The following is a 26,566-nucleotide window of genomic DNA, read 5'->3' on the forward strand; positions in this document are numbered from 1 at the left end:
CTGAGAGAGAGGACCCTGCTGAACCAAATCGATAAAAAGGAGCTACCACTTCTTCCAGTTCTCTGCTTATGCTCTTTTAGAGCCTCTGTTGGGGTATAATGTATATTTCCTTGGAAGTAGTCAGTCTACATTTCTATACTGTAATCTTCTTTTCTTTTATTCCACTACAAAGATCACTTGCTGTACTGTAGCAGAAAATTGTGAGACTAATCTCACTTAGGTGGATTAAAACTAGCACTTTAGTAGTAGCACAGCTTGGCCTTCACTAAGTTCTTATTCTTAGTGAGGTTGACACTCTCTACCCAGTATATATAGAATACAGATTCCAAATATCATTTGTTTACATTGTTGTATAATTTCCTCTTTATTACTTAAGCAAGTACAAATACATTGTATTTTGAACTTTTTAAGATAAAAAGCAGTAACACCCACTTTAAAGGCTTTTAACATTGACATTTCAGCTTAAGCCTGTACCTTTGTTAAAGTTGTCATGGGATAAATGAATCATTAGAGTAATGAGTCATACAATAATCCTTGATTGAAATTTCATAATCTGTCACATTGCATTTGAGTGTTCAATGATTGTTTTTTGTGGGAGTGTATCAGAATAAGTGAAGAAATGCATATAATTTAAAAAGTTTATTGGGTAGTATAGTGTAATGTTAATTATAGAAATCATCTGAAACTTTTGTTACTTATCAGAAGAAAACATTGGTTTTATAATATATTGATAGCTACCAACATCATTCAAGATGAAAGTCTTTTTTTTTTGTGGGCCATGGGGCTTGAACTCAGCCTGGGCCCTGTCCCTGAGCTTTTCAGCTCAAGGTTACCGCCCTACCCTTAAGCCAAGCCCCACTTCCCATTTTGTAGAGGTTAATTGGAGATAAGAGTCTCAGGTCCTGAGACTGGCTTTGAACTTTGATCCTCAGATCACATCCTCCTGTGTAGCTAGGATTACAGGCACGAGCCACCCCTCCCAGCTCACAAGGAATGTCTTTAAGAGGTTACATGATCAAGACATATTGACAACATTTTAAACTCAGTATGTTAGAATCTATTCAGAAATTTCCAGTGGGCCTCTCTGAGCAAAAAGCTAATAAGACCCCATCTTCAGTGCCTGCTCATAATAGCATTTGCCTGTCATTCCACCTACACCAGATATCGTAAATAAGATTGCAATCCAGGCTGACCAAGGTAAACACCAGATGAGACCCTCGTACAAAAATAACAAAAGCAAGAAAGGTTGTAAGTATAACTCAAGTGTCAGAGCACCATGCCTAGCAAGTGTAAGGCCCTGTAACACCAAAGAAAAAAAATAATTGCAGAAGTAGAGCTACATATAAAAATGAAGCCTGGCCAGGAGTTTGGCCTAGTGGTAGAGTGCTTGCCTAGCATGCATGAAGACCCGGGTTCGATTCCTTGGTACCACATACTTAGGGGGGAAAAAAGCCGGAAGTGGTGCTGAGGCTCAAGTGGTTGAACTCTAGCCTTGAGAAAGTCTAAGGACAGTGCTCAGGCCCTGCTCAAGCCCAGGACTGGCAAAAATTTAAAAAATAAAATAAAATAAAAATGAAGCCCAGTATTTCACTGTAGTAGCTGTAGTTCCTTGAGTTCAGTTTTCAGAATGAAAACAATAAGGAAAAACTGTGTGCTAAAAAAAATGAAAGAGAGGATAGAAAACTGCATATATGCTTGCAAAACTATATCCCTGTTTCTTTTTTATATAGTGTTGAGGACTGAGTTGGGGGCTTTGCACATGCTAGATAAGCTCTCTCCTGCTGGCCCCAGCCCTAAGCACTACACTGAATCAGAAAGAAATCATTTCTCATTTACCCCTAGACATTTTTTCACCATGTGGGTTTACCTTGTTTGCTTATGTAGTTCCTTTGCTAGTCATTCTTTAGTAGATGAGTAGAGATTGTACAACAGACATCTTCATTTCTTCACTTTTTCAGTTTGATGCTTAATTCAGTCTTGCATACATTATAGTACTTTTTATTAACTAACATAAAGCAAATATGTATGAGCAAGAAAGTAGAAAACTTATACATTTAGACTGTCCAAGATGATCTCTTCACCGTGACGTAGAAACAATGATAAGAAATCAGATCTGACAAGAAGTTAACTCTTCTAAAACAGACACTATAGTTTTTAAGTATGGCTTGTCATTCCTTGTCAGTTGTCTGGGTCCTAGAAAGAACTCTAGATTTTTTAAGCAGATGGAGATTTAATTTAGGGGATTGGTTACAAATAGTTTTGACGAACCAAAGTTGCAAAAGGAAAAAAGGAACTTGGTTATCAAAGAAAGAGGAAGTGCTACTGGAGCAGGAGAGCCTCCTATCAACACAAAAGAAAAGAGGAAAATAATCCCTTTCTCACACCCGTGCCTCGTCTGCAACCATGTTTGCATACACACACACACACACACACACACACATATCTCCATTCCTCTTTGATTCTCAATGGACAGAACATCAGCCAGTCTTGCAAGAGAATTTGGAAATGTAGTCTGCAGATCCTTGCTGTGGCTGCTACTGCCATTGGCACCTCCACCTAGAGCCAAGAGTTTGCTGCAATTGACAAGACACCATGCTCTTAGCTTCTGTGGGCATTGTGCCTTAAGTTATATTATGTGTTACTGGTTCGAGCCTCTCAGAGTCTGCAATACTTCTGGAAACTAAGCATTCAAAATGTGAAGACAAACCACTATTTTGAGAGCAAGTAATAAAATGATTTTGATTAATTGAAACTTATTTTTAGATAACTTATATTTTATTTCATTTTTATAAGATACATATGTTAATACATGTGTGTATTTTTAAATTTACAAAGATAAATATTTTTCACCTTAATCATTTTCCCTGAGAGAAGTATTAACCAAAAAGAGTAGAATAACCAGGCACCAATGTCTCAAGCCGATCATCCTAGCTAGTCAGGAGGCTGCAATCCAGCAGATTATAATTTGAGAACAACAAAATAACCAATGTAAGTAAGGCAGTGCTGGGGGCAAGGCTCAAGAACACCTGCATAGTGAGTGCAAACCCCTGGGTCCACACCGCAGTACTGGAAGAAAAAAAAAAAAATGAAGAAGGGGGAAAGAAAGAAATTAGCTAGTTTTTAAATCCAATTCAGGTGCTTCTTGTGTGTAGTCTGGTGGATGGGCCTGTGTAAATAGCACAACATTCTTATATACTTTGGTCTCTGTCTTTCTCATAAGGAATCATGTCTTCCGTTGTCCAGATAATCTCTGTACACATGAGCTGTATACTATAATCACCCAAGAATCTTTTTAGAAAGAAAAATACTTCAAAATTGACTTATTGATCTAAGATGGAGGACAACTATCTTAAGGGTTTTTTTATGCCTCCTGGGTAATTCTAGTATGTAGCCACTGATCCCAAGAGACAGAAACTTATTCCATCTGTTGAAGAAAGGATAGGATTCTGTAATGGGGGCTGAGAAGAATTAATACCTTGTGTCTGGTAGGTAGTACCATTCCTACCCCCTGCTTCTAAGTTTGAAAAAAAAAATGATTTTTTTCTCTCTGTTGGTCAAAATGTGACAGAACTAGGAAAGCTGTGGTAGACGTAGCTTTTTTGCATACATGAAAGAACAGTGAGAGCTGCTGAAATTGCTTTAAGATGTGGGGAGTGAGGTGAGGGAAGGTGATGGAGGATTGAGGCAGGCTGACTGGGGTGTTTTTTATTATACATGTGTGGAAATGTCACGGTGAAATCCTCCTTGTACAACCAAAGTATGCTGATTAGAAAAAACTAGAAAAGCTTAATGAAAACTGAATGAAGTAATGGAAAGGTTATATAGAATTTCGAGTTAAACCTCTAGCAACTAGGAGGAAATTTTGAGGCACTTTTGTTTGCTTGTTTTAGTTTGGGGGATTTTGTTGATGTTGTTGCTTATTTTGTCCCAGAATGGGACTTGAACTCAGAGCCTATGTGCTTTCTTTTGTTCAAGACTAGCACTCTACACTTGAAACATAGCTCCACTTCCAGCCTTTTGCTGGTTAGTTGGAGATCAGAATCTTAACAGCTTTCCTGCCCTGGTTGGCTTTGAGCTAGGATTCTCAGACCTCAGCTTCCCAAGATCAGCTAGGATTACAGGCATGAACCCAGCTGGAAAACTTGTTTTTAGGTAAACTCTGTTTTCCTTCCGTGTAACAACCAACTATGTGAGGCTTCAGAACTAAGACCAGTAAGGGTTTTTTTGTTTTTGTTCTAAGTAATACATATATTTTACAATATTTGCCTATAATAATAGTAGACTTGTCTATTTGAATTTGCACTCCAAGAACTGACCAGTTCGGAAGTATTAATTTCCTCCCAAGAGATGATGACACACAAGGCAGAAATAGAAGCTTTGTTGGAGGGAGGGAAGTAATCTTTCAAAGTATTTAAAATGCAAAACCATGAGAGTCAAGGCTGTCAGGATGACTTCAGAAGTTAGAATAAAAGCCTTTGCAAAGACTGCCTTGACAAAGCAATCAGAGGATTTCTGCAAACAACAGTCTAGAAATTTACAGACATCTGAATTATAATATTTTAATTAGTAGTGGGTGGCATTTATAATTTTAGTCAGTGATTAAGGTTTCAGTAATGACAGTTGAACATTTCTATATCAAATATACAATAGACTTTCAGCATTTTATTGCATTTTGATCTTGATTAATTTGTTTTTTATTATAAAAGTCAAAGTGATAGAATTATAATTGAAAGATCTTTTTAATCATAAAAATTTGTGACTGGAAACTAAGCTTAAAGTACATTCTGAGTTGACTTTTATTTCTAGAAAATTGGCTACAAGTGGTCCATGATCATTGAGAGGAGATAGAGGATCTGTAATTCAAATTCACAAAATAAGGGAAAAGCAAAGGAAGTGGTGACATTGTCCAAAAAAAGAATTATGCTCATTACCTGATTTATGAGATGTTACTCCCACCTTATAATACCTTAGTAATAATAATACATTGTATTTTATTTATAACACCTTAAAAACAAAAATAAAATTATATATTAATTTTAATTCCTAAAATAGCCAGACACCAGTGGCTCACAGCTGTAATCCCAGCTACTCAAAAGGCTAAGGTACGAGGATTATGGTTCAAAGCCAACTCAGGCAGAACATTCCCCTTGAGACTCTTACCTCCAATTAACAACCCAAAAATCAGAAGTAGAGCAGTGGCTCAAAGTGGTAGGACACTAGCCATGAGCAAAAAGGACAGGGCTGGCCCTTAGTTCAAACTTCACAGCTAATCTCCCCCCATAACTTTCTTAATAATACTGTGTATTGCTGCTAACAAGTTAGATACCTCGCTACTTTGAGTATCTTTTATGCTTTTTTTTTTTTTTTTTTTTTTTTTTTTTTTTTTTTTTTGCCAGTCCTAGGCATGAACTCAGTACCTGAGCACTGCCCTTGGGCTTTCTCAAGGCTAGAGCTCTACCACTTGAGCCATAACACCATTTCTAGCATTTCCTGTGTATGTGGTACTGAGGAATCCAACCCTAGTCTTCATGTATGCTAGACAAGCACTCTACCACTAGGCCAGACTCCCAGCCCCAAGTATCTTTACTGTATATTGCCTTTGTATCAATGAGAAACAAAATGCCCAGAGGAAAGGTGGCTAAAGTAACAGCTTCTCCTAGGCACACTAGATCATATACTCTTTAATTTGTATTTGTATAATCAATTAATTTGCCATACCAAATTATGTGAGTATAAATATTAAAATGACCTTTCTCAGTCAGGCCCACTGGCTCAAGCATATAGTTGTAGCTCTTAGGTAAGCACAGCAAGACCAGTAAGGATAAAAAAAAAAAATCTGAGATTCCATCTCACATAATAGCATAAACACACACACACACTATTATTCTATCATTTAATTTTTTTTTTTTTTTTTTTTGCCAGTCCTGGGCTTGAGCTCAGGGCCTGAGCACTGTCCTTGGACTTTGTCAAGGCTAGAGCTCTACCACTTGAGCCTCAGCACCACTTCTGGCTTTTTTCTATGTATGTGGTACCGAGGAATCGAACCCGGGTCTTCATGCATGCTAGGCAAGCACTTTAACCACTAGGCCAAACTCCCGGCCCTCTATCATTTAATTTTTCAATTGAGAAGTTACTCCAAGGGCCTTAGATCTGCCCTTTGTATAAAATTAGGGGTTAAGTAAGTGGCACTGTGGTTCCAGTGATAGGGTGGTAGCCTTGAGCTGAAGAGCTCAGAGATAGCACCCAGGCCCAGAGTTCAAGTCCCTTGACTGACAAAAAATAAAATAAAATAAAGGTTAAGTACTTAGTGACCAAGCCAGAAGTCACAGCAGGTCTACTCTGCTTTTTTCTTTTTGTGCTGGACCTAGGGCCTGAACTCAGAACCTGGGTAGTGTCCCTGAGCTTCTTTGCTCGAGACTAGTGCTCTACCACTTGAGCTTCAGTTCCACTTCAGGCTTTTTGGTGGTTAATTGGCGATAAGAGGCATATTCATTGACTTTTCTGCCCCGCCTGACTTTGAATCAGTATCCTCAGATCTTAGCCTCATCAATAGCTTCAGTTACATGCATGAGGTACAGATGCCCACCACATTTATATGTCTACCACATGCATGCATCCTGTAATATTTATCAAAATGATTTCCAGGAAATAGAAACAAGAGGTTTTTTTTTTCTTTGTTGTTTTCTTTTCGTCTTGTTTGTCTATCTTTGAGAGGGCAAAGGAGAAAAAAAAATGTAGGGGCAAAGGGTAAACGACTGCAGCAGTGGTACTCGTAGACATTATGTTGAAAATGAACTACACAACCTGTGGGTGGAATTGAGAGGGAAAAACTGAGGGAGAAGGAGGGAAGGGATGACATTGTCCAAAAAGAAAATGTACTCATTACGTGACTTAAGTACCTGTAACCCCTCTATAGACCATCTTCATAACAATTTTAAAAGACATGAAGAAAAAACTTAATAACCATGGAAACCATTTTGAGGTCTATTTTTATAATTACATGGACACTGGTACTAAGTGCATTATACCACAAAGAGGAATTTTTACTAGAGCCTTAGGAATTATCAAAAAAATATTTAATCAGGAATTGGAGGTGTGACACAATACCTTGAGTTTAAACCCCACTCAATACTGCCTCCCCCAAAGAAGAAAAAGATTTAACCAACCTTGTCTTTTTAACCTAATAATAATAAGTGAATAAATGTTCTATTTGACTTGTTATTTTTAAGTATGTGGAGGATTAAGTCCTTAACAAAGCTGCAGCTACTACATTAAAAGCTTTTTCACTGGATTTTGGTTAATGAAAAACTAATGGACCTTGAGTTCTTGATTTCCCAACAAAGCTAGCCAGAAAGAAAGCTAACTTGGGAAATGCATATGTCACTTACAGCTTTAGAAATACTGAAAATGATTCACAGGTCAGCATTTTTACTACCTCAGGGCCTGGAATGAGGTTTTCATCCCCACTTTAGAGATCTGCTGCTTTTAAGCTTCAAGCAGGTGCCTGTTTTCAGAGTGAACATGTTTAACTGAAGGGTTTTTTTTTTTCTTTTGTTTTTTGCATATAGATTGAATATGAAAGGAAAAAGAAAGAAGATGGAAAACGAGCTCGGGCTGATAAACAGCATGTTCTCGATATGCTGTTCTCAGCCTTTGAGAAACATCAGTATTACAATCTTAAGGATTTGGTGGACATCACAAAACAGCCTGTGGTATGTATATATTTATAGCGATCTTTTAAATAAACTATATTGCTTCATTAACATGTTATCACTGAGAAGTATGTCTTGTGAGTGTGTGTGTATGTGTGAGTATGTGTGTGATTCAGCTCACATTCAGTTAAACTGACAAGAGTTTATGTCAACACTCAGAGAATGTCTCCAAGCAGCTCTTCTTTAACATCAGCTTCATTACTTTAAAGTACATTTAATATCAACAATTCCATATGAAGAAAAGGAATTGTCCTCCTTTTGCTTTATCCTTGACATTAAGTCTGATGTCTTTGTTAAACATTTCACTTTCTTAACCTTTTCTTTTGTGTTAAGAAATTTAGTCCCCAAAGCTCTAAGTATTTCTTTTCAATAGGGAAGAAAGTACTTAGGCTGCAATATTATCAACTCAGCTTAATGATTTCATTCCCTTCGGCATCAAAGCCTCAGAAACAGTATTGCAGCTAGATTTTTAAATTCTGAAAAGAATAATTTATTAGCTTTTAGTCTATCGTGAAAAGGCCATTCTAGAAACTCTGAAAGCAAACAAGACATTTTGTGGAGTAAACATACACAGAATGAGGTGCAGGGAAAATCAGCATTAGTAGAGAGACAATTTCTTTAGTATAACAGGATATATGGTTCACTCATTTTTGTCTGCAGGGGAAGGAATGTCTCTGTTTGGGATGAAGGTGGTGATACATCCTTGCAATCCCAGCACTTAGGGGACTGAGGCATGAAAACTATGAGTTTGTGACCAGCCTAGACTACATACATACCCTTGTCTCCAAAAAAGAAAAGTCTCTGTTTTGGTTCTTTGAATATGACTCTAGTGACCCTTATTTGGTAGAGACTGGCCTTCCCTTTCTAATGGCTCCCTGATCCATAGGCCCAGGATCAGTGCTGAGGGGGAGGGAGGACAGTCAAGTCACATGGGCTTTCCTGCCTAGGCCAGCTTCAAACCACAATCCTCAAATCCCAGCCTCCTGAGTTGCTAGGATTATAGGCATGAGTCACCAGCACTTAGCTCACACCATTTTTTTTCCCCCAGTCCTTGGGGCTTGAACTCAGGGCCTAAGCACTGTCCTTGGGCTTTTTTTTTTTTTTTTTTTCACCCTCAAGAGTAGAGCTCTGCCACTTGAGCCACAGCACTACTTCCAGCTTTTTTTCTATGTATGTGGTACCGAAGAATCAAACCCAGGTCTTTATGCATTCTAGGCAAGTACTCTACCACTAGGCCAAACTCCCTGCCCCCTCAATCCATTTTTGATGAGAAGGTTCTAGCCATGGAGTAGTGTTCGTTATTAACACTGTGATCCCATCTGCTTTCTGATCTTTATGTCATTTCTGACATATTTTGAGTAAATATGAAGTATTTTTTTCCAGACTTTTTTCCTATTTTTTTTCCTAAAAGGTTGCATTTCTACCCAAAAAAACTTACTGATTAGAGCAACTACCCTTTGTGACAGTCATTTTCTTTCATTTCCAGTATGTGACTTGCATAGACAATCAGAAACAGTATAACTTTCTCATTAAAGGCATTGAATCCAGTTTGAGAAGACCAGCCTTGGTAACTGGTGTACACGTCAAGAATATAACATCCATCTAAATGGATGTTTTCTATGGTTTAACTTTGAGTTTTTTCCTTCCTTGAATATAAAATATCAGAGGAAGCCCATTGTTCCTCTCCATCCCTTGCTGATTTTTAACCTTAAATGTGTTATGTCTAGTTTTTTCTTATTTTGTTATATTGTAAATCAGAAGTATGTACCACATTTTCTTTAAAGATATAAGCCATTAGAAACTGTAATTAAACCCTATGAAACATTGTCTGTCAAGACCACACTGCATAGCACCTTTTTCCCACTGTTCCTTTAACTGTACATTGTCTCCAATCTATAGTTGAACAAAGTGGCTTGCTTAGGGCAGCAGGAAAACCTGGGTGCAGCTTGGTGCCCATACTGTAAGTTCCCACATTTTAAATATTGCCCAGCAAACAATGGCTTATTGGCAAGGTTGCCTTTCATTAAACAGCCGTTAAACTACTGCATCAGCACCCAGGTGCAATTACTCTAATCTTTAGTTTACTTCCAGATAGGTCTAAGTATAGACTTAAGTCCAAGTAAGTAAAATTTAGAAGTAAGGTAAAGATAGATATAGATATACATATACATATTTTTAAGGACAAAATAACTAGAGAATTTTAAATACTGAGCATATCTCCTATCAAAAAAAATTACTGGGCTGTAATTCTAATACTTACATGATAGAGGCAGTATCTCAAATTCAGGAACAGCAAATTCCAGATAAAACTAGGCTATATAGAAATATACTGTTTCTAAAAGATAGATAAACTGTAACCCCTCTATACATTACCCTGAAAAAAAGTAAACATAAAAAGATGGATGGATGGATGATGCATACATACATACATACATACATACATACATACAGGAGTTATTGCAGATTTCTGCTGAATTACTTGAGATTTTTTTTTTTTCACTTTCAAAAAAGAGAAACACGGGCCAGGAGTTTGGCCTAGTGGTAGAGTGCTTGCCTAGCATGCACGAAGACCCAGGTTCGATTCCTTGGTACCACATACTTAGAAAAAGCCAGAAGTGGTGCTGAGGCTCAAGTGGTAGAGTTCTAGCCTTGAGAAAAATCCAAGGACAGTCCTCAGGCCCTGAGCTTAAGGCCAGGACTGGCAAAGAGAGAGAGAGGGTGCTAAAAATTAGCATAAACAAAAACGGAAGTTAGCTCTGAATCTAGCTTTAAAGATGTCTAGATCTCACTAGTAATATTAATTAGAACTGTCCCTTCCTGTCTGTCCACCTGACTCTTCATGTTTCTTGTTTGTTGTCTTTATCTTTAAGCATATGTCATGTGGTAGCCAAAATGTCCTCCTGAAGTAGCTCCCAGCTAGAATCTGTCTTGGTTATTCCAACAAAAGCCCCACTGATTATTTTAATTGATCAGGTAAAGGTTGTGTGACCATTTCGGAATCAAGGGGCTGGACTGAGCAGTGCCCTAGCACTCAGCAAACCTAATTTCTAGACCCTACCAAGCCCTTACCTCACTTCCCATTTCAGTGAAACCAGTTTTCTCCAAGCGGCTCAACCAGACCCTTCATGATGTAAACTACAAATTGATGGATAGATCCCTTGCTCTAGATCTTAAATATAAAGGTATCTTAAAGACAGTCTAGTACAGTTTCCTACTTTACAGGCCCAGGCTTGGATCTGACTGTCCTGACTTCAGTGTAGGAATATCTTGTATTATATTACCCCATCTTTACTCAGACACCCGTGTATGTCTATGAACAAGTAAGGAAAATGCTTTTTTCTCAAAAGGAAGGTCTTTTGTTGTTGTTGTGGTGGTGGTGGTGGTGGTGGTGGTGGTGGTGGTGGTGGGTGGTCTTGAACTTGGTGCCTTGAACTGGGCTTTTTTGCTCAAGGTTAGTGCTCTACCACTTTGAACCACAGCACCACTTCTGATTTTGTGGTGGTTAATTGGAGATAACAGTCTCACAGACTTTACAGCCTGAACTGGCTTTGAACCGAGATCCTCAGCTCTCAACGTCTTGAGTAACTAGGATTGTCAGCATGAGCCACTAGAGCCCAGCAGAGATGCCTTCTGTTTGTTCGTCTTTTGCCAGTCCTGGGGCTTTAACTCAGGGCCTAGGCACATTGCCCTTGAGCTTCTTTTGCTACCACTTGAGCCACACTGCCACTTCTGACCTTTTTTCTGTTTATGTGATATTGAAGAATTGACCACAGGGTTCATGCATGCTAGGCAAGGACTGTACCACTGAGGCACATTCCCAGCCCCAGAATGCCTTTTTAATGGGAAGAAAATAAGTTCTTCTCCCAAGCTGACTGTTTTCTGCCTTTTATATTACTAAGAATCATCATCATTAATCATAACCAGGCTTGTAAAAAATAGAATATTTTTCTCTTTGCTCATTCAGTTCCTAATCCAAAAGCAAAAAATAGCCTCTGTAATGTTTGACGCTTATTTCTAAATTTACTATCTAATAAATGTTTTCATTTATATACTGTTTCTCTTTTTCCCTTAATTTCTTTTTTTGTGTGTGTGGATTGTGGGGCTTGAACTTGGCCTGGGTGCTGTCTCTTGAGTTCTTCAGCTCAAAGCTACCACCCTACCCTTAAACCAAGCCCCATTTCCTGTTTTCTAGAGGTTAATTGGAGATAAGTCTCAAGTCCATTTGCGCCCAGGCTGGTTGTGAACCTTGATCCTCAGATCTCAGCCTCCTGAGTAGCTAGGATTACAGGCATGAGTCACTGCACCCAGCTTATAATGCTTTTGTTGTTGTTGTTATTTGCCAGTACTAGGGCTTAAACTCAGGACACCTTTGCTCAAGGCTCTTGTTACCTTTAATAGGTAATTTTTTTATGTTCATGTGTTTTTCTTTAAGTTCTTGTGTCTGTCAGCAGAAATTACTATTTTGAATGATACTACTGAAACTAAAAAACAGCCACTTTCCCAACAGAGCATAATAATTAACAACAGCCTCTTTGTAGATACCTGCTTGTTCAAACTAATTATTTTGTTTTATTTATTTATTTATTTATTTATTGCCAGTCCTGGGCTTGAGCTCAGGGCCTGAGCACTGTCCTTGGACTTTCTCAAGGCTAGAGCTCTACCACTTGAGCCTCAGCACCTTTTCTGGCTTTTTTCTATGTATGTGGTGCCAAGGAATCGAACCTGGTCTTTGTGCATGCTAGGCAAGCACTCTACCACTTAGGCCAACTCTCAGCCCTAAAACTAATTATTTTTTAACTCATAAGGTCTTAATTAAAAGTCTTGGAATATGAAATAATCATAGTAAAATATTGTGTTTAATATCCCCCTTTAACTCTTATTTATATGGTTTGTTTCAGCCTTTTTTTTAGAGCCTCATTTCTGAATAAGATAAAAATTTCGGGTTAATTCATGAGTATAGCAAGTTGACCCACCTGTTACCACAATCAATTTTTAAACATTCTCATCACCCCCAAAACAAAACCTACCTCCATCCCTAAGCCCTAGTCAACTACTAATCTGCTTTCTGTAGTCATCTTCCTGTTCAGATATGTCATAGAAAAGGAATCATGTGATAGATTGACCTGCTAGAACAAGACATAGTATTTTCATTCTTCATGCCTGCTGAAGCTTGTTTGAATACTTAGTTCCTTTTTAATGCCACTGTTATACCATCGTGTACCTGGTAGTGAGGATGGAACCCAGTCTAGCAGGAAAGAAGTGAAACCCAATGGAGAAAAATATAGACCTGGCCCACAGCCCAGAGAAGTCCCCTCTCTGTGACAACATCTGTTACCTTTGCTCAGGAAACTGAACTGTCAGTGTATTTGTGCCTCACAGATGAATTTTGTGCCTTACGTCACTGATAGCTCCTCAGTAAGTCCTCTGTTCTTGCTGATATCTCTGAAAGGAGAAGTTGTTCATACCAAAACCACATCATATATAAATACATAGCTATCATAGTAGTGCTTTGAAATTATCACAAAACCAATAATGCCCTCTTCCCATTGAATCACTTTATTAAAAAACATATCATGCATATCTTTGTGCCATCTGTGGTATAGATTTGTCTATTCAGAACCATTTTGTGAGTAGAAGCCTAGTGTAGAATCCTATTATCTTACTTAAGGTAATAGGTTTAGTTGGTGATCAGCTGCCTATCAAAGAGAATAAGTTTTCATCAACTTCAATTTAGATATACTATAATTCTGCTTGTAGTGTTTATCACTGAAATTTCTGATAAAATATCATAGAGGTAAGTCTTGCTTGATAGAACAGTAGAAGAGAGACCTGGCAGAGGAAGGGAAGGAGGCAGAAAAGAAACACTAAAGTAACAGACTGCTGTGCCTCTGCATACATTTGACCTAGTCTTGTAGAAAAATCAAGAAAATTTATAGATTTCTGGCTGTTGGGCTGCCACAAATTTCTCCTGACCAGCCCACACATGCAAACCCTATCTTAATCCCTTGACCTATAGCCAAGTATAGGCTCTTCCATGCCCTTCCATAAAGCTGTGGTGTTTCATCCTTTTTTTCTCTGCATTCAGACTTGCTGTAAATTCTCTCCCACACATCCCTTTGATGAAGAACTGCTGGAACTGAGCCAGTTTATTTGGATCAAGTGCTGCAACATAGCACGTATTCTGTAATGAGAAACATCCCAAATCCCATGTGACAGGAAGGTCTTCTTGGTTCTAAATGGTTGCTTTAAAGTACAGGCTGTTAGACAAAAATTAAATTCAAAAGTTACTTAATCTTTAAAATACAGAAGAAGATTTGGAAGTTGGTTTCTCTTGCTTCCTACAAGAAATTGCAGAACTACAGAACTGCTATTGTATTCAAATGATCAAATCTGTTATCTTCAGGAGAGCTTAACTTTCTGGTGCAGAATCTCCCCCTTGTGGCTGGAATATGGTTCAGTATTAGCAGGCATATGCAAGACCCGAGGTTCTACCCCCAACACCACAAGAAAACAAAACATACACCTCACCAGTTTGCTTTATCTCCAACATTATTTTATCTCTAGATCTTCATAATCTCATTCAAACTCAAGTAGTAAAATTTAGTTACCCAATTTTGTTTCTACATCTGGGTTTACTGCTTGAGTGCTAAGGAAAAAGAACTAGAGTTCATCTGTTTGTTCCTGTGGAATCTTCTTAGTATTCTCTACCCTCACCAGTATCACTGCTATCACCACCAGCAGCAGTTTTCTGGTCCCTTTTAGTGTTTCCCTGTTCTTCCTGGATAGCACGCTCAGTGCCTGTGATGTGCAGGAAGGTACAGTGTAGTAGTAGTAGTAACATATGCTTTAAGAGGAAAGAAAGGCATGTAAATAAAAGTGTTTAATTCCATGGAGCTAACAGTGTATTAGCTTATTCGTAGAGCACATGTGAGAGCCTGAGATAAAAAATCAGAGTGATGTATAGAAGGGTTACAATTACATTTGTAAGGTAGTGAGTACATTACTTCTTGAACATTCTTACCCCTTCCCATGTTCTTCTCCCACTTTCCCTCCCCTCTGCTTCCTCCCAAGTTGTAGAGTACATTTCCAACATGTTGTCTTGTGAATATTGCTCACTGTTGCACTGGTTCTAAATTTTTAAAGAAGTGTAATCTAGTAAAATATATAAAGAAAAAAAAAGAAAGGCTGAATTTAACTATATAGAATATACTGCATAATCAAAGGGGTAAGGGAAAGTTTCTCCTAAAAATTGACATTGAAACCAGGCAACAGTGGTTCATGCCTATAATCCTTGCTACTCAGGAGGCTGAGATCAGAGGATCACAGTTCAAAGCCAACCGAGGCAGAAAAGTCCTGGAGACTAATCTCCAATAAAAACTACTCAGGAAAAATAAATTAGAAGTGGTGCTATGGCTCAAGTGGTAGAACACTACCTTGAGCAGAAAGCTCAGGGACAGCCCAGGACTGACCTCCCCCCATCACCAAGAAAAAATTGACATCTACACCTAATCGTGAGGGACAAGTGGCTGAGATGTGAGGGAATGACATAAGAATGACAGGGAAAGAGAATGTGCATGTGAAAATACCCAGAAGCCTGCAGATAAAAAAAAAAGGGGGGTGAATGTGTGAGAAGGGGAGGATAGAATTCTGAAGGGAAAGGCAGGCTTGGATGGTACCTGTGAAGGAATTTGGAACTGAACCGTTAGACCAGAGGGAAGTCACTGAAACATTCTAAAGGAATAACCTGGTCTCCCTGTTTCCTAGCTACCATCACTTACTCTCTCTGCTAATGTTTTGTGCCTACTCTCTTGTCAAGTTAATTCATTTGGTTAAAGTAAAAAGGTCTTCAGTTGCAGTCTGAAGCTTCCTAAAATTCCACCTCCGCCCCAGTCTATCCCATGGTGAGCCATTGTGACTCCAGTTCTGTTTTCTTGACAGCCGTCAACAAATTGTGACAACACCCTGTTATTGTTGCAGAAAAGAGTTAACATCTTCATGCATACCATGTGTTACAGTTGATTACCTAAATGAGGACAGATTATCCAAGAAAGCAACTAAATTTGTGCACTAAAGACTTGGTTAACATTCTGTTTAGCCTACTGCTACTGATCTTGCCTGAAATCCTGCTATTCAGAAGGCTAAGATTTAACTATCTTGCTCAAAGCCAACAGGAACTCCCTGAGATACTTGTCTTCAATTAACCACTAGAAAACCGGAAGTTATGCTGTGGCTCAAAGTGATAGAGCCTTCACCTTGAAAAAAAGAGCTCAGGGACAGCACCCGGCCCTGAGTCCAAGATTCATGACTAGCCAAAAAAAAAACTAAACTAAATTATGCTTAAATGCTTCTTTGGTTTTTCATTTCCTCTGTTTAGGGTGCAAGTAGAAACACAGCCTGAAGTCAAGAGGATTGTGTTCTTTTTCTGGGCTGCCCAAATGCTCCTAAACTGCCCTTTTCCTGTTAGACCCATTGCAGTGCATCCACAATTGTATGATTGTTTAGACAACAAGATCTTAATCAGCCTCACAATAAACCATTCTTTGGAATTTTACAAAGATGTCATTCTTGGCACCTAAACTGAGATTCAAATGATGGGTTGTGCTTAACCCATCATTTTCCATTTGTGAATACAATTTAATTAGAAGGTAGTTTATGACCAGTGTCCTAATTTTTTAATATTATTAGAAGTAACAGATGGCAGACATGCCTATTGAGCCTTCATGCTTACTCATTCCTTTAGTGGAGCTCATTGGAGAAGGTGTAGGAGTCCCAGCAAGAGACCTGGGAGAACCCATGGCTCCATTGGTTGATTACTGCCCCCTGCTGGGGCTTGGCTGCTCAAATGGACGACTGCCCAGTCTAAACAGTCATGTGTGATTTCATTGCTAATCAGTTACTGCATTCATTACAACTACTCCTCACTGAAAAGACTTTATGAATTTGTGAAGAATTTAACCAGTCAGTGAAAAAGGGCATTAGACTGTGTTGGTAACATGTATTGTCCAGTAATAGGAGCTTCAGAAAACTAAGCAACACAGCAAGGACTCAGATTGAAAAGTATCAGAGCTGGCAAAATCCTGGGTGATTTCAGAGTACCTCTGTGAGTCACCTGGAGACTTGTTAAAATGTGGGCTCAGGTGGAGCTTACTGAAAGCTTCCCACACAGTTCTCATGCAGGAAGTCTTGCACCACACGTGGGAAGGGTACTGCTTTCAATATTATTCAGCATGAGCTTCTCCACCAGTTTCCCAATCCGTACCTCATTTCATTTCATTATATATCCTTTAATGAAGTCATCAGCACTGAAACTGATTCTCCAATGAATATACACACAAAAAAAATGGCTGGATTTGTTTAAAGCAAAAAAATATGCCGCTTTTAAATTGCATTTTCTCCCCCAAGAAAGTACTGCCATTTTTACTGAGTTGATAGTAGGGTACCTCAGGCCTGGTCATTGGCAAGCAGAGTTACAGTCAGCATTACACTTATCATCATTTCTATAAATCAGCCGGTAAACAGCAAAACATAAGATAGCTGCAGTCCCTGTGGGTTTGGCCTTGACCAAGATCATCTGTTCTACTCCCTGCCTGGCAGACTTGCTAATATGCAAATAATGGTAAATACACTTTCCCTATTCCACTGGAAAAAATCAATGCCCTGATAGAGTTTGAGACTCTACCGTAGAACCAAGAATTCTGGACACCTTATGTATGATCACTTTATTGAATATTATCTTCCAACCCCCAAAATATTTGTTGTCTTCTGCATGTGGTTCTGCTTCTAAAACTATTGCTTCTGTTCTGATAGAATTCAGTCCTTGGAGCATATTGTTCTTAATAGTCTACGCATATTATTCTTGGTTGAAATAATAAACATCGTGTACCAATAATTTCTACTGTGTTACCTCCTAGACTTTTTTAAAATTTAAAGTTGATAGCATTCTTGAGGTTACTTATTACATGTATAGAATCAAAAAGCGGTTCATTGAGCCTCTTTATAAAGAAATCTTATTAAGCCTTCAGGGTTATAACTTTTATTGATCGTAAATGTATTTTGGTATGGCCTAGTGGTAGAGTGCTTGCCTAGCACGCACAAAGCCCCAGGTTCGATTCCTCGGTACCACATACACAGAAAAGCCAGGAGTGATGCTGTAGCTCAAGTGGCAGAGCGTTAGCCTTGAGAAAAAAAGTGTCCAAGGACAGTGCCTAGGTGCTGAGCTCCAGCAGGACTGACAAAAAAAATGTATTTTGGCATATTTTAAATATTGTTTCCTGCCTTCAGGATCTCATATGTTGAAGTTCTCATGGTTTTGTTTGTTTTGCTTCTTTTAGGGATACTTGAAAGAAATCTTAAAAGAAATTGGTATTCAGAATGTCAAAGGAATCCACAAAAACACATGGGAGCTGAAGCCTGAGTACAGACATTATCAAGGAGAAGAGAAGAGTGACTGAGGGCTTCACCGGAGCGCTGATAAGCAGGAATCGTGCGACCACTGCCTGAGCACCCTGTGTAAATAGGAATAAAACGACTAGTACTTTCATTTCTCTCAGAAAATTTTTTAACATTTATAAATCTATAATGTTTCTTAAGTGTTTTTTGTTATAAGTGTTAACTTTTAAAGTGTAGCATTAAGAAATAATTCCTAGATGAAAATTCTGACCTTCCTGCATCTCTGAGAGACACGGGTAATACACATCTGAATTGAATAATACAGTAAGATCAACCACAGACCTAAAGAGCCCAAGTCTCCATCTCTGGAATTGGTGAGAACAAAGCTGTTTCACACTGAAAAAAATACAGTAATAAAGGAGAATTTTCAACTTGGAATGAAGTTTCTGTTATTAGTTCATTTTACCTTAGTAATATTGTTAAGAAGAAGTGGACAAAATGATGCGTTAGAAATCATGGGAAAGTAAGTACCTTTTCAGAATTTCAAGGCATACCTCCTCCAAATAGATGATGAGCTTCTCACAGATGGGCTTTGCCCCCACAGTCCTCAGCCCACTCAGCAGGCAGATGTTGACCCCTCCTCCCCACACGCTCATGGCAGTGGCACCGCCAGCCACAGGAGGGCTGTAGGAGTAGAGCAAGGACAGGAAAGGGAAGGGTAGTACCAGTTCCAAGGGCACTAACATGTTTCCTTTCTCTTCCTCTCCAGTTACCTTTGAAATAAAAAGTTACATATGCATGATGAAAGCTTTTTCTGGCATGGAATATTACACATTAGTCAATCCAAAATTGTACCCACAACCATAAAATGCTTAAAACATTTTTTTCCTTGTTCAGAGGCTGAAGGTATAGCTCAGTGGTATAGCACTTGTCTGATGTGGGGGAGGCCCTGGGTTCCATTGCCAGCCCTGGGGAAAGGGGGGAAAAGAATTGTTCATTGTGTCATCTTCTCTAAATGCCAAAAAAAGTTACGTAATTAAAACGTAGTTAACTTTTTTAAGTTACATAATTGGGGCAAAGAACCATCTATTGAAAGAAATTATTTCCTTTATTATTCACTTCAGCAACAGATCATTGCCATAGGAGATTGAATGCCACTGTCCTAAGAATGCTCATTTTTGTCTTCCATTAAAAATACAGCTCTGAGGAGGAGGGTGGTCTCCCTCCCCACCCAACCCCAGCTATTTTATCCTGCTTAGTTCTCATGCACAAGCAAAATCTGGTATTACCATCCATCCCCTCCAGTTATAATGGCTAGAAGCCCCATGTCCGGAAGCTTTTGGATAATGGTGTGCTAACTCTGTCTAGAACAGAGAATTTGCACTGTGCTTGGTATATTATATAGTGTATAGCATATATAGTGTGGTGCGCCCCTCCCCATTTTGTCTTTTATTCTAAATGGCACTGCCATGAAGCAGACAAGAATGTTGTCTTTAATCATATTTTGCTTTCATGGTGGTAGTACCTGCCTGATTGAACTTGTACAGTTCTTACAGCCACTTTTGTTATTTGAAGCTGTACTTTATTTTTGTAACTTTGTTCTTTCGACTTATTTTAGTTGTCCTTCACCTTATCACACCTGATTGCACATGTGAATGCAGACTCTGCTTGTGTCTCTTAAACATTTGCTACCTCTAGATTAGAATAGTTCTTCTAGATGGTATACTGGTGCTGTGCTTGGTGAATGAATTATTTGAAGTCGTTCTCTTTATTTAATTAAATATATATATATATACATATATATATAGTGCTGGGCGCGCGTGGTGGCTCAAGCCTGTAATCCTAGCTACTAGGGAAGCTGAAATCTAAGGATAATGGTTCAAAGCCAGCCTGGCACTAAAAGTCCATGAGACTCTTATCACCAGAAAACCATAAGTGGCACTGTGGCTCAAGTAGTAGAGCACTAGCCTTGAGCTGAAGAGCTCAGGGATAGCACCCAGACCCAGAGTTCAAGCTCCAGAACTGACAATAAATAAATAAAAGCTGTGCACTAGTAGCTCACAGCTGTAATCACAGCCGCTCAGGAGGCCAAGATCTGAAAACAGCAATGTGTCTAAATATATACATACATATTTATATGTATATTCCCTTATTCTTTTGTTCAAGGACTTTCTTGTTCTCTTAAACTTACTTCAGATAGTCAGAGATGGAGTAGGAATCCTAAGCCTGGCAGAAACACTGAGATGAGAGAGAGAGGCTGATGAAGGAGGCACACATCCTGGGAAGATGTAGAAGATAAACAGAAAGACTGTACTTAATGAGAATGTTGAGTCCAATCTAAGCACAGTGGCTCCCTCCTGTAATCCTAACTACTCAGGAGGCTGAGATCTGAGGATTATAGTCAAAGCCAGTGGGGTGCTGAGATCATATCTCCAATTAACCTCTAGAAAACGGGGTAGGGCTGTAGCCTTGGGCTGAAGAGCTCAGGGACAGCACCCAGGCCCAGACTTCAAGCCCCATGACCCACAAAAAAAAAAAAGAATGTTCGAGTCAACTGGTAGATACACTTGGGGATATATGAGCTGACAGGATATGATAAGATTGTGATTGCTGAACATTAGAAAGATTTGAAATTACATGTTGCCACAGTAACTTCCAAAATGATATGTCTTTAAAATGAGGATGAATGTTGTTCTATTATAGTATAAGCAGGTCTTAAGGATTTTAGCAGAGTAGCAATTGTTCTTAATGTCTGAGAGCAGATTTCTTTGGGGTGTATTTCTGTTGTTAGTACATATCAGTAAAATATTTGCAAACACTTACCAAGTCCTTTGTGCCTAGTACTGCATTGTGTTATAGTTTTTAGCTCATTTGCTCTCCAAACATAATACTGCGAGGTAGGTAATTTCATTTTATGGAACCATTTTTTTTTTATCTGCTATGTCATAATACTTAGTCCCTCTTTGGGGGAATTCATTGGACAAAAACCAGAGTGTTTTCTCATAACTTTCTGTCATCCCACCACCCCCCAACCAAGAAAATGGGAGTTATTTTCATGCAGAGTTGTGAAAAAGTGGGAGTTTGGATTCCATGTCTTATCACCAGATATCCTTACTAGAATCCAAACTCCCAAATCCCATACCCAGTTGACATTAGTGAACATTCATTCCACTGTCTCGTCAAAAAAACTGCCATCAGCATCTACCCTGATCATAACCCAAGATATGATAAGGACACCTGCTCAGCTATGTTTATTTCTGCACTATTCACAATAGCCAAGCGATGGAAACAATCCAGATGCCCTACTGCAGATGAATGGATGCAGAAAATGTGGTGTGTATATATATATACACAATGGAATTCTACATAGCCAACAGAGAAGATAAAATAATGGCATTTGCAGGGAAATGGATGAATCTAGAGTGAATCATGTTGAGCAAGACAAGTCAAGACCAAAGGAACAAAAGGTACATGGTATCCTTAATATGTGGCTATTAGATCCAAACAGTACAAGAGCAAGGACTCAATATTTGCATACCCAATGCTATGGACATGGTATTGGAAATATAAACAAAACTACATAGACATAAAAGCCTATGACTCGATAGACATAATGTTTTATTTCTTAAATTAATATGTTTCTATGACATACAAACCCTTAGCCTAATTTTGATTAAGTTCTAAATACTAAGTCCCAGTGATTGTAAATAGAGATTCCCTCCTTGAACACTTGTTTGTTAAACTTGTCATTTAAAACATGATGTAAGAATCAACATTAATAAATTATTTTTAAAAAAAAGAAAGAAAAATCCTATGACTATAAACAATGTTTTATTTCATAAATTAATATGTATCTATGATATACAAACCCTTAGCCTAATTTTGATTATGTTCTAAAAACTAAGTGCCAGTGATTGTATATAGAGATTCCCTTCTTGAACACTTGTTTGTAAAACACGTCATTTGAAATATGATGTAAAAATCAATATTAATTCTTTAATTAAAAAAAATGCCATCGGGCTGAGCATGGTGAGACAGGCCTGAAATCCCATCACTCAGGAGGCTGAGAGATATTGAGATCATGGTTCACCACCAACCCAGGCAAACAAAACCAAGAGACTTTTTTTTTTCTAGTCATGGGGCTTGAACTCTGGGCCTGGCACTGTCCCTGAGCACCTCAGCTCAAGACTACCATGGTAGGCAAGCACTCTACCACTAGGCCAAACTCCTTGCCCTCTGTAAGGCTCTTACCTCCACTTAACCAGCACATGGTTGGATGTGGCTGCAACTCAGTGGTAAGAAAGCTCAAGTACAGCACCCAGAGCCCCAGTTCAGGCTCCTGGCTACATATGCACAAAGAATAAGAGAGATTTGTGTGTACGGTAATGGACAGAGCCACAAACTCCACTTCTGGCTTTTTGTTGGTTAATTGGAGATAAGAGTCTCAGACATTTCTGCCTGGACTGACTTTGAGCAGCTAAGACTAGAGAGGTATGAACTACCAGCACCAGGCTTCTGTATGCTTAAGTACGAAAAGCAAGTTGCAAAACTTGCTATAGTAGTAAAACAAAAACCTAGATTCTTGTACGTGACCATGCATGTATACAAACATCCAAGAATAAAGTAGGGAGACATGCTTCTGGGGAGAGAGACAAGACTAGGGAGCCCTCAGTATGCATCTTGACAAGGAGAATGTATTGTTTGGATGGGCCTCTCTCCTCTCTCTCTCTCTCTCTCTCTCTCTCTCTCTCTCTCTCTCTCTCTCTCTCTCTCTCTCTCTCTCTCTCTCTCTCTCTCTCACACACACACACACACACACACACACACACACACACACACACACCATGCACAAAAGTAGAGTGCCTTTAATAAAGTAAATGACCTTACTGCAATGGAGAAATCCGTGTAGTTCCATTAGTTATTACTCCAGAGGACTTTCGAATTAGAACCACCCTGAAATCTTGGGAAGACCCATTGTCTAGAGGAGCACACATAGGCGTAGAGGATAGTGGAGCTCACCTGACCATGAATTTCACACATCTGCATCCTCAGCTCCATGCAAGAACCTGTCTGGGGGCTGGGGTGAGAGGGTGGGAGGCGGTGTGTTTACACTATCTCTGCTCTGAACCCGCCAGCTCTGTTCCCTCCACAAAATCTCATAGGATTGATATTGGTAAATTCCATCTTCCAGTGGGAAGAAAATGTCAGGTCCTGATCCAATGTCTGAGCCCTGAAATGAAGTCCACAGGAAGAAGCTCCAACAATGGAGGGAGACGGTAATGCCCAGGGTGCATCTGGGAATGGCACATCACCAAGGAAGCAGAAGCCACTCCTACCCTGATGGTTTGCTCAATGTGGAGAAAGCAATCTTGAGTAAATACTTGACTCCAGGATAGAGTGGAAAAGACACTAGTTTCAAAGCAGGAAAAAATAAACAAGCAAGTTCTTGGCCACATAATCATGAAAGTGAAAGGCCAGCCGTGGCTTTGGCTAATCGATCGCCCACAATGTCCCTGTGTCTCTTGCTTTTGAATAAGGAGCCAGAGCTCTGAGGAGAGTGGGGCACCTGCTTCGTTTCCTGGCTGTGCTGTTTGCATGAGCCCCTGTTGGTGACAGATCCAAAGCTCCAACTAAGGCCTGCTCCATTACAGGAAAGGGGGAAGGGGCAGGAGCGGCTGCGGGAGGCCCTTCCTGTTCAAGCACAGTGTTGGGAGGCAGTGAGTCATCCCTCACCAAGCTCTCCTTTTTGAAACTAAAACTTCCTCATTTTCAGACAGCATTTGCAAGAGGAGCCTTAACCGCTTCAACAACAGTGCTAACCACCTACACCTAAGTTCGTCAGAGATCTCCCCCCACAGCCTTCGCCTGCGAGCTTAATAAATTGGAATGAGACACTCCCACATGTGTATTTCTCCGGTGGCACATATTGATGTGGCGAATGAACACAAAGGAATCAACTGGAAAAGGAGCAAAACAAAAACAAGACCTTGTTTACATGTACTAGCTATTGAACTACATTGAGCTTTTCTCCTCAAATCTAACACTGTACCACTTGAACCACAGCTCTACTTTAGCTGTATGGCTGGAGGACGGGGGCGGGGGGAGCATTTAATTGGAGAGAAGCGTTTCAGACTGTCCTGCTCAGGCTAGTTTCAATCTGCTTTCCTCAGGTCTCAGCCTCCTGAGTAGCTAGAATTGCAGACAAGGCACCAGCACCTGGATCTTGATCTCCTTTTGACAGAATCTCACTGTTGCTGGCCTCAAAGGCTGGCTGAAGCCATCCTCTCACCTCAGCCTTCGAAGTATCTATGATTACAGGACCTTTCCCAGAACCAGCTCTGTGTGCGTGTCTACACATTTGGACACTGGACACTGAACCCAGGTCCTCAAAATGCTACTACTCAGCTATATTCCCAGTCTACAGGATTATTGAAGGTTTTTTTGTTTGCTGTTTCATTTTGTTTTCAGTGTTAAGTTTTGAACCCAGGGCCTTGTTCTTGCTGGCCTGTCACTCTACCACTTGAGCTACACTTCCATCTTTTTTTGGTTTTTTTCCCCCTAATGATTATTTTTTTTTTTTTTTTGCTAGTCCTGGGGATTGAACCCAGGGCCTGAGCACTGTCATTGGGTTTTCTCAAGGCTAGCACTCTCACTTGAGCCACAGCACCACTTCTGGCTTTTTATGTATGTGTGGTACGGTGGAATCAAACCCAGAGCTTTGTGCATGTTAGGCAAGCATTCTACCACTAGGCCACTCTCCCTCTTAATTATTTTTGAGATGGACTCATGAACTTTTCAGCCTCAGCTAGCATTGGGTCATGATCCTCCTACTCCCAGCTAGGATTAGAGGCATGAGCCACCAGTACCCAGCCCAACGGGGGATATTTTAAATACAAAGAAGAAAGAAAAGAGAGAGAGAAAGAGAGAGAGAGAGAGAGAGAGAGAGAGAGAGAGAGAGAGAGAGAGAGAGAGAGAGAGAGAGACAGAGAGAGAGACAGAGAGAGAGAGAGAGAGAGAGAGAGAGAGAGAGAGAGAGAGAGAGAGAGAGAGAGAGAGAGAGAAGAGAAGGAAGGAAGGAAAGAAAGAAGGAGAAAAAGAAAAACACAGGTTCACACTGGGGTGAGCAAGGATTAGAGAGTGCTAACAAAGAAAATAGTTGATGGAGTTTACTTGCATGTATGAAAACCAAAGGTGAGACTACAGGTGCACTTGGATTTACTAGGGGTGTTATATCCCAATAACCCATTAGGAGTTTAAAAATGCATGGACTCTCCCTTCTGTGGAACATCACAGCTTAGTACATCACACCAGGTGCCTGCAGAGTGCTGGATACCAGTCATCTTGATGGTTGGCTGACTGGGAGCTACTCCAGGCCACTGGGAAAAAAATCCCAGGTCCAATTCTGCTGAGTGCATTCCTCTCCCGAACCCTTATAAAGACAAGTGGAACCGTCCTAAGGGCCAGATCAACAGTGGCTCAGACAAGACTTACTATGGAATCTGCTTCCAGAGTTTGCCACTGTATAAATAATCAAAGCAATCTACAGTTCACAGCTTACCTTTCTAGCTATTTCACAGGAAATGGCCAAAAAGCCATGGTCCGAGATGAAAAGCCAAGGGCCAAAGAAATCTAGGAGTGATTTACAGTGATTATCTTTGTCAGACCAACTAAACAGTAACAAAGGCAATATTGCCGAGCCCTCCCCAAGCTGGCAAGATCACCAGAGCCATGAAACTGGTTCAGCCCAGCCAGTCTTGAAACCCCCAACCCCTCACTGTCTGTCATTCTCATGATTCATCCCTCATTGGTGTGAGGGGGGGGAAAACAAAGAGGAAAATATAGTGTGTGCAACCTTCAAAATCCTAGTCCAATCCATTGCAGTTATAGGTCCCCTGGTTCCTTGCTCTTCAAGGTCTACCTTCCACTAGGAGTAGATGGCTGAATGCTTCCTCGGGACAAGCCAGGGAAGATAGACACTTCCAGACACACTGGTAGGGTCCTCCACAAAGAAAACAGAAGACTGTGTTGGTGCTGATGGCTTACCCTTCATCCTAGATACTCAGAAGGCTGAAATCTGAGGAGCACCATTCAAAGCCAACCTAGGCAGGAAAGTCTGTACAACTCTTATCTCCAATGAGCTACCAAGAATGCCAGAAATGGAGCTGTAGCTGAAGTAGTAAAGCACTAGCTTTGAGCAGAAAGGTTTAGGGACAGTGCCCAGGCTTTGAATTCAAGACCTGGGACACACGTGCGTGCACGCACTTGCGCGCGCGCGCGCACACACACACACACACACACACACACACACACACACAGATAAATGGTGCTCAGAATTCTTCCTCCTCCTCCTCCTCCTCCTCCTCCTCCTCCTGCTCCTCCTCCTCTTCTCCTTCTCCTTCTCCTTTTCTTTTTCCTTCTCCTTCTTTATCATGGGGCTTGAACCAAGGGCCCAGGTGCTGTCCCTG

The 26,566-nt window shown here is 39.9% G+C and overlaps 1 protein-coding gene across 1 annotated transcript in view; it reads left to right on the forward strand.

Moving 5' to 3' along the window:
- Gtf2f2 (general transcription factor IIF subunit 2) overlaps positions 1 to 18,539 on the forward strand; it is a 131,206-nt gene extending 112,667 nt beyond the window's left edge. The window contains exons 7-8 of the mRNA XM_090342101.1: positions 7,569 to 7,712; positions 18,044 to 18,539. Coding sequence (XP_090198227.1) covers positions 7,569 to 7,712; positions 18,044 to 18,163 — 264 coding nt within the window. The 3' untranslated portion in view covers positions 18,164 to 18,539. The remainder of the gene's footprint in view (positions 1 to 7,568; positions 7,713 to 18,043) is intronic.
- Positions 18,540 to 26,566: the final 8,027 nt, after the last annotated feature.

The sequence above is a fragment of the Megascapheus bottae genome, chromosome 11, assembly GCF_031878675.1.
Source record: "Megascapheus bottae isolate mThoBot1 chromosome 11, mThoBot2.hap1, whole genome shotgun sequence".
Classification (NCBI taxonomy): Eukaryota; Metazoa; Chordata; class Mammalia; order Rodentia; family Geomyidae; genus Megascapheus; species Megascapheus bottae.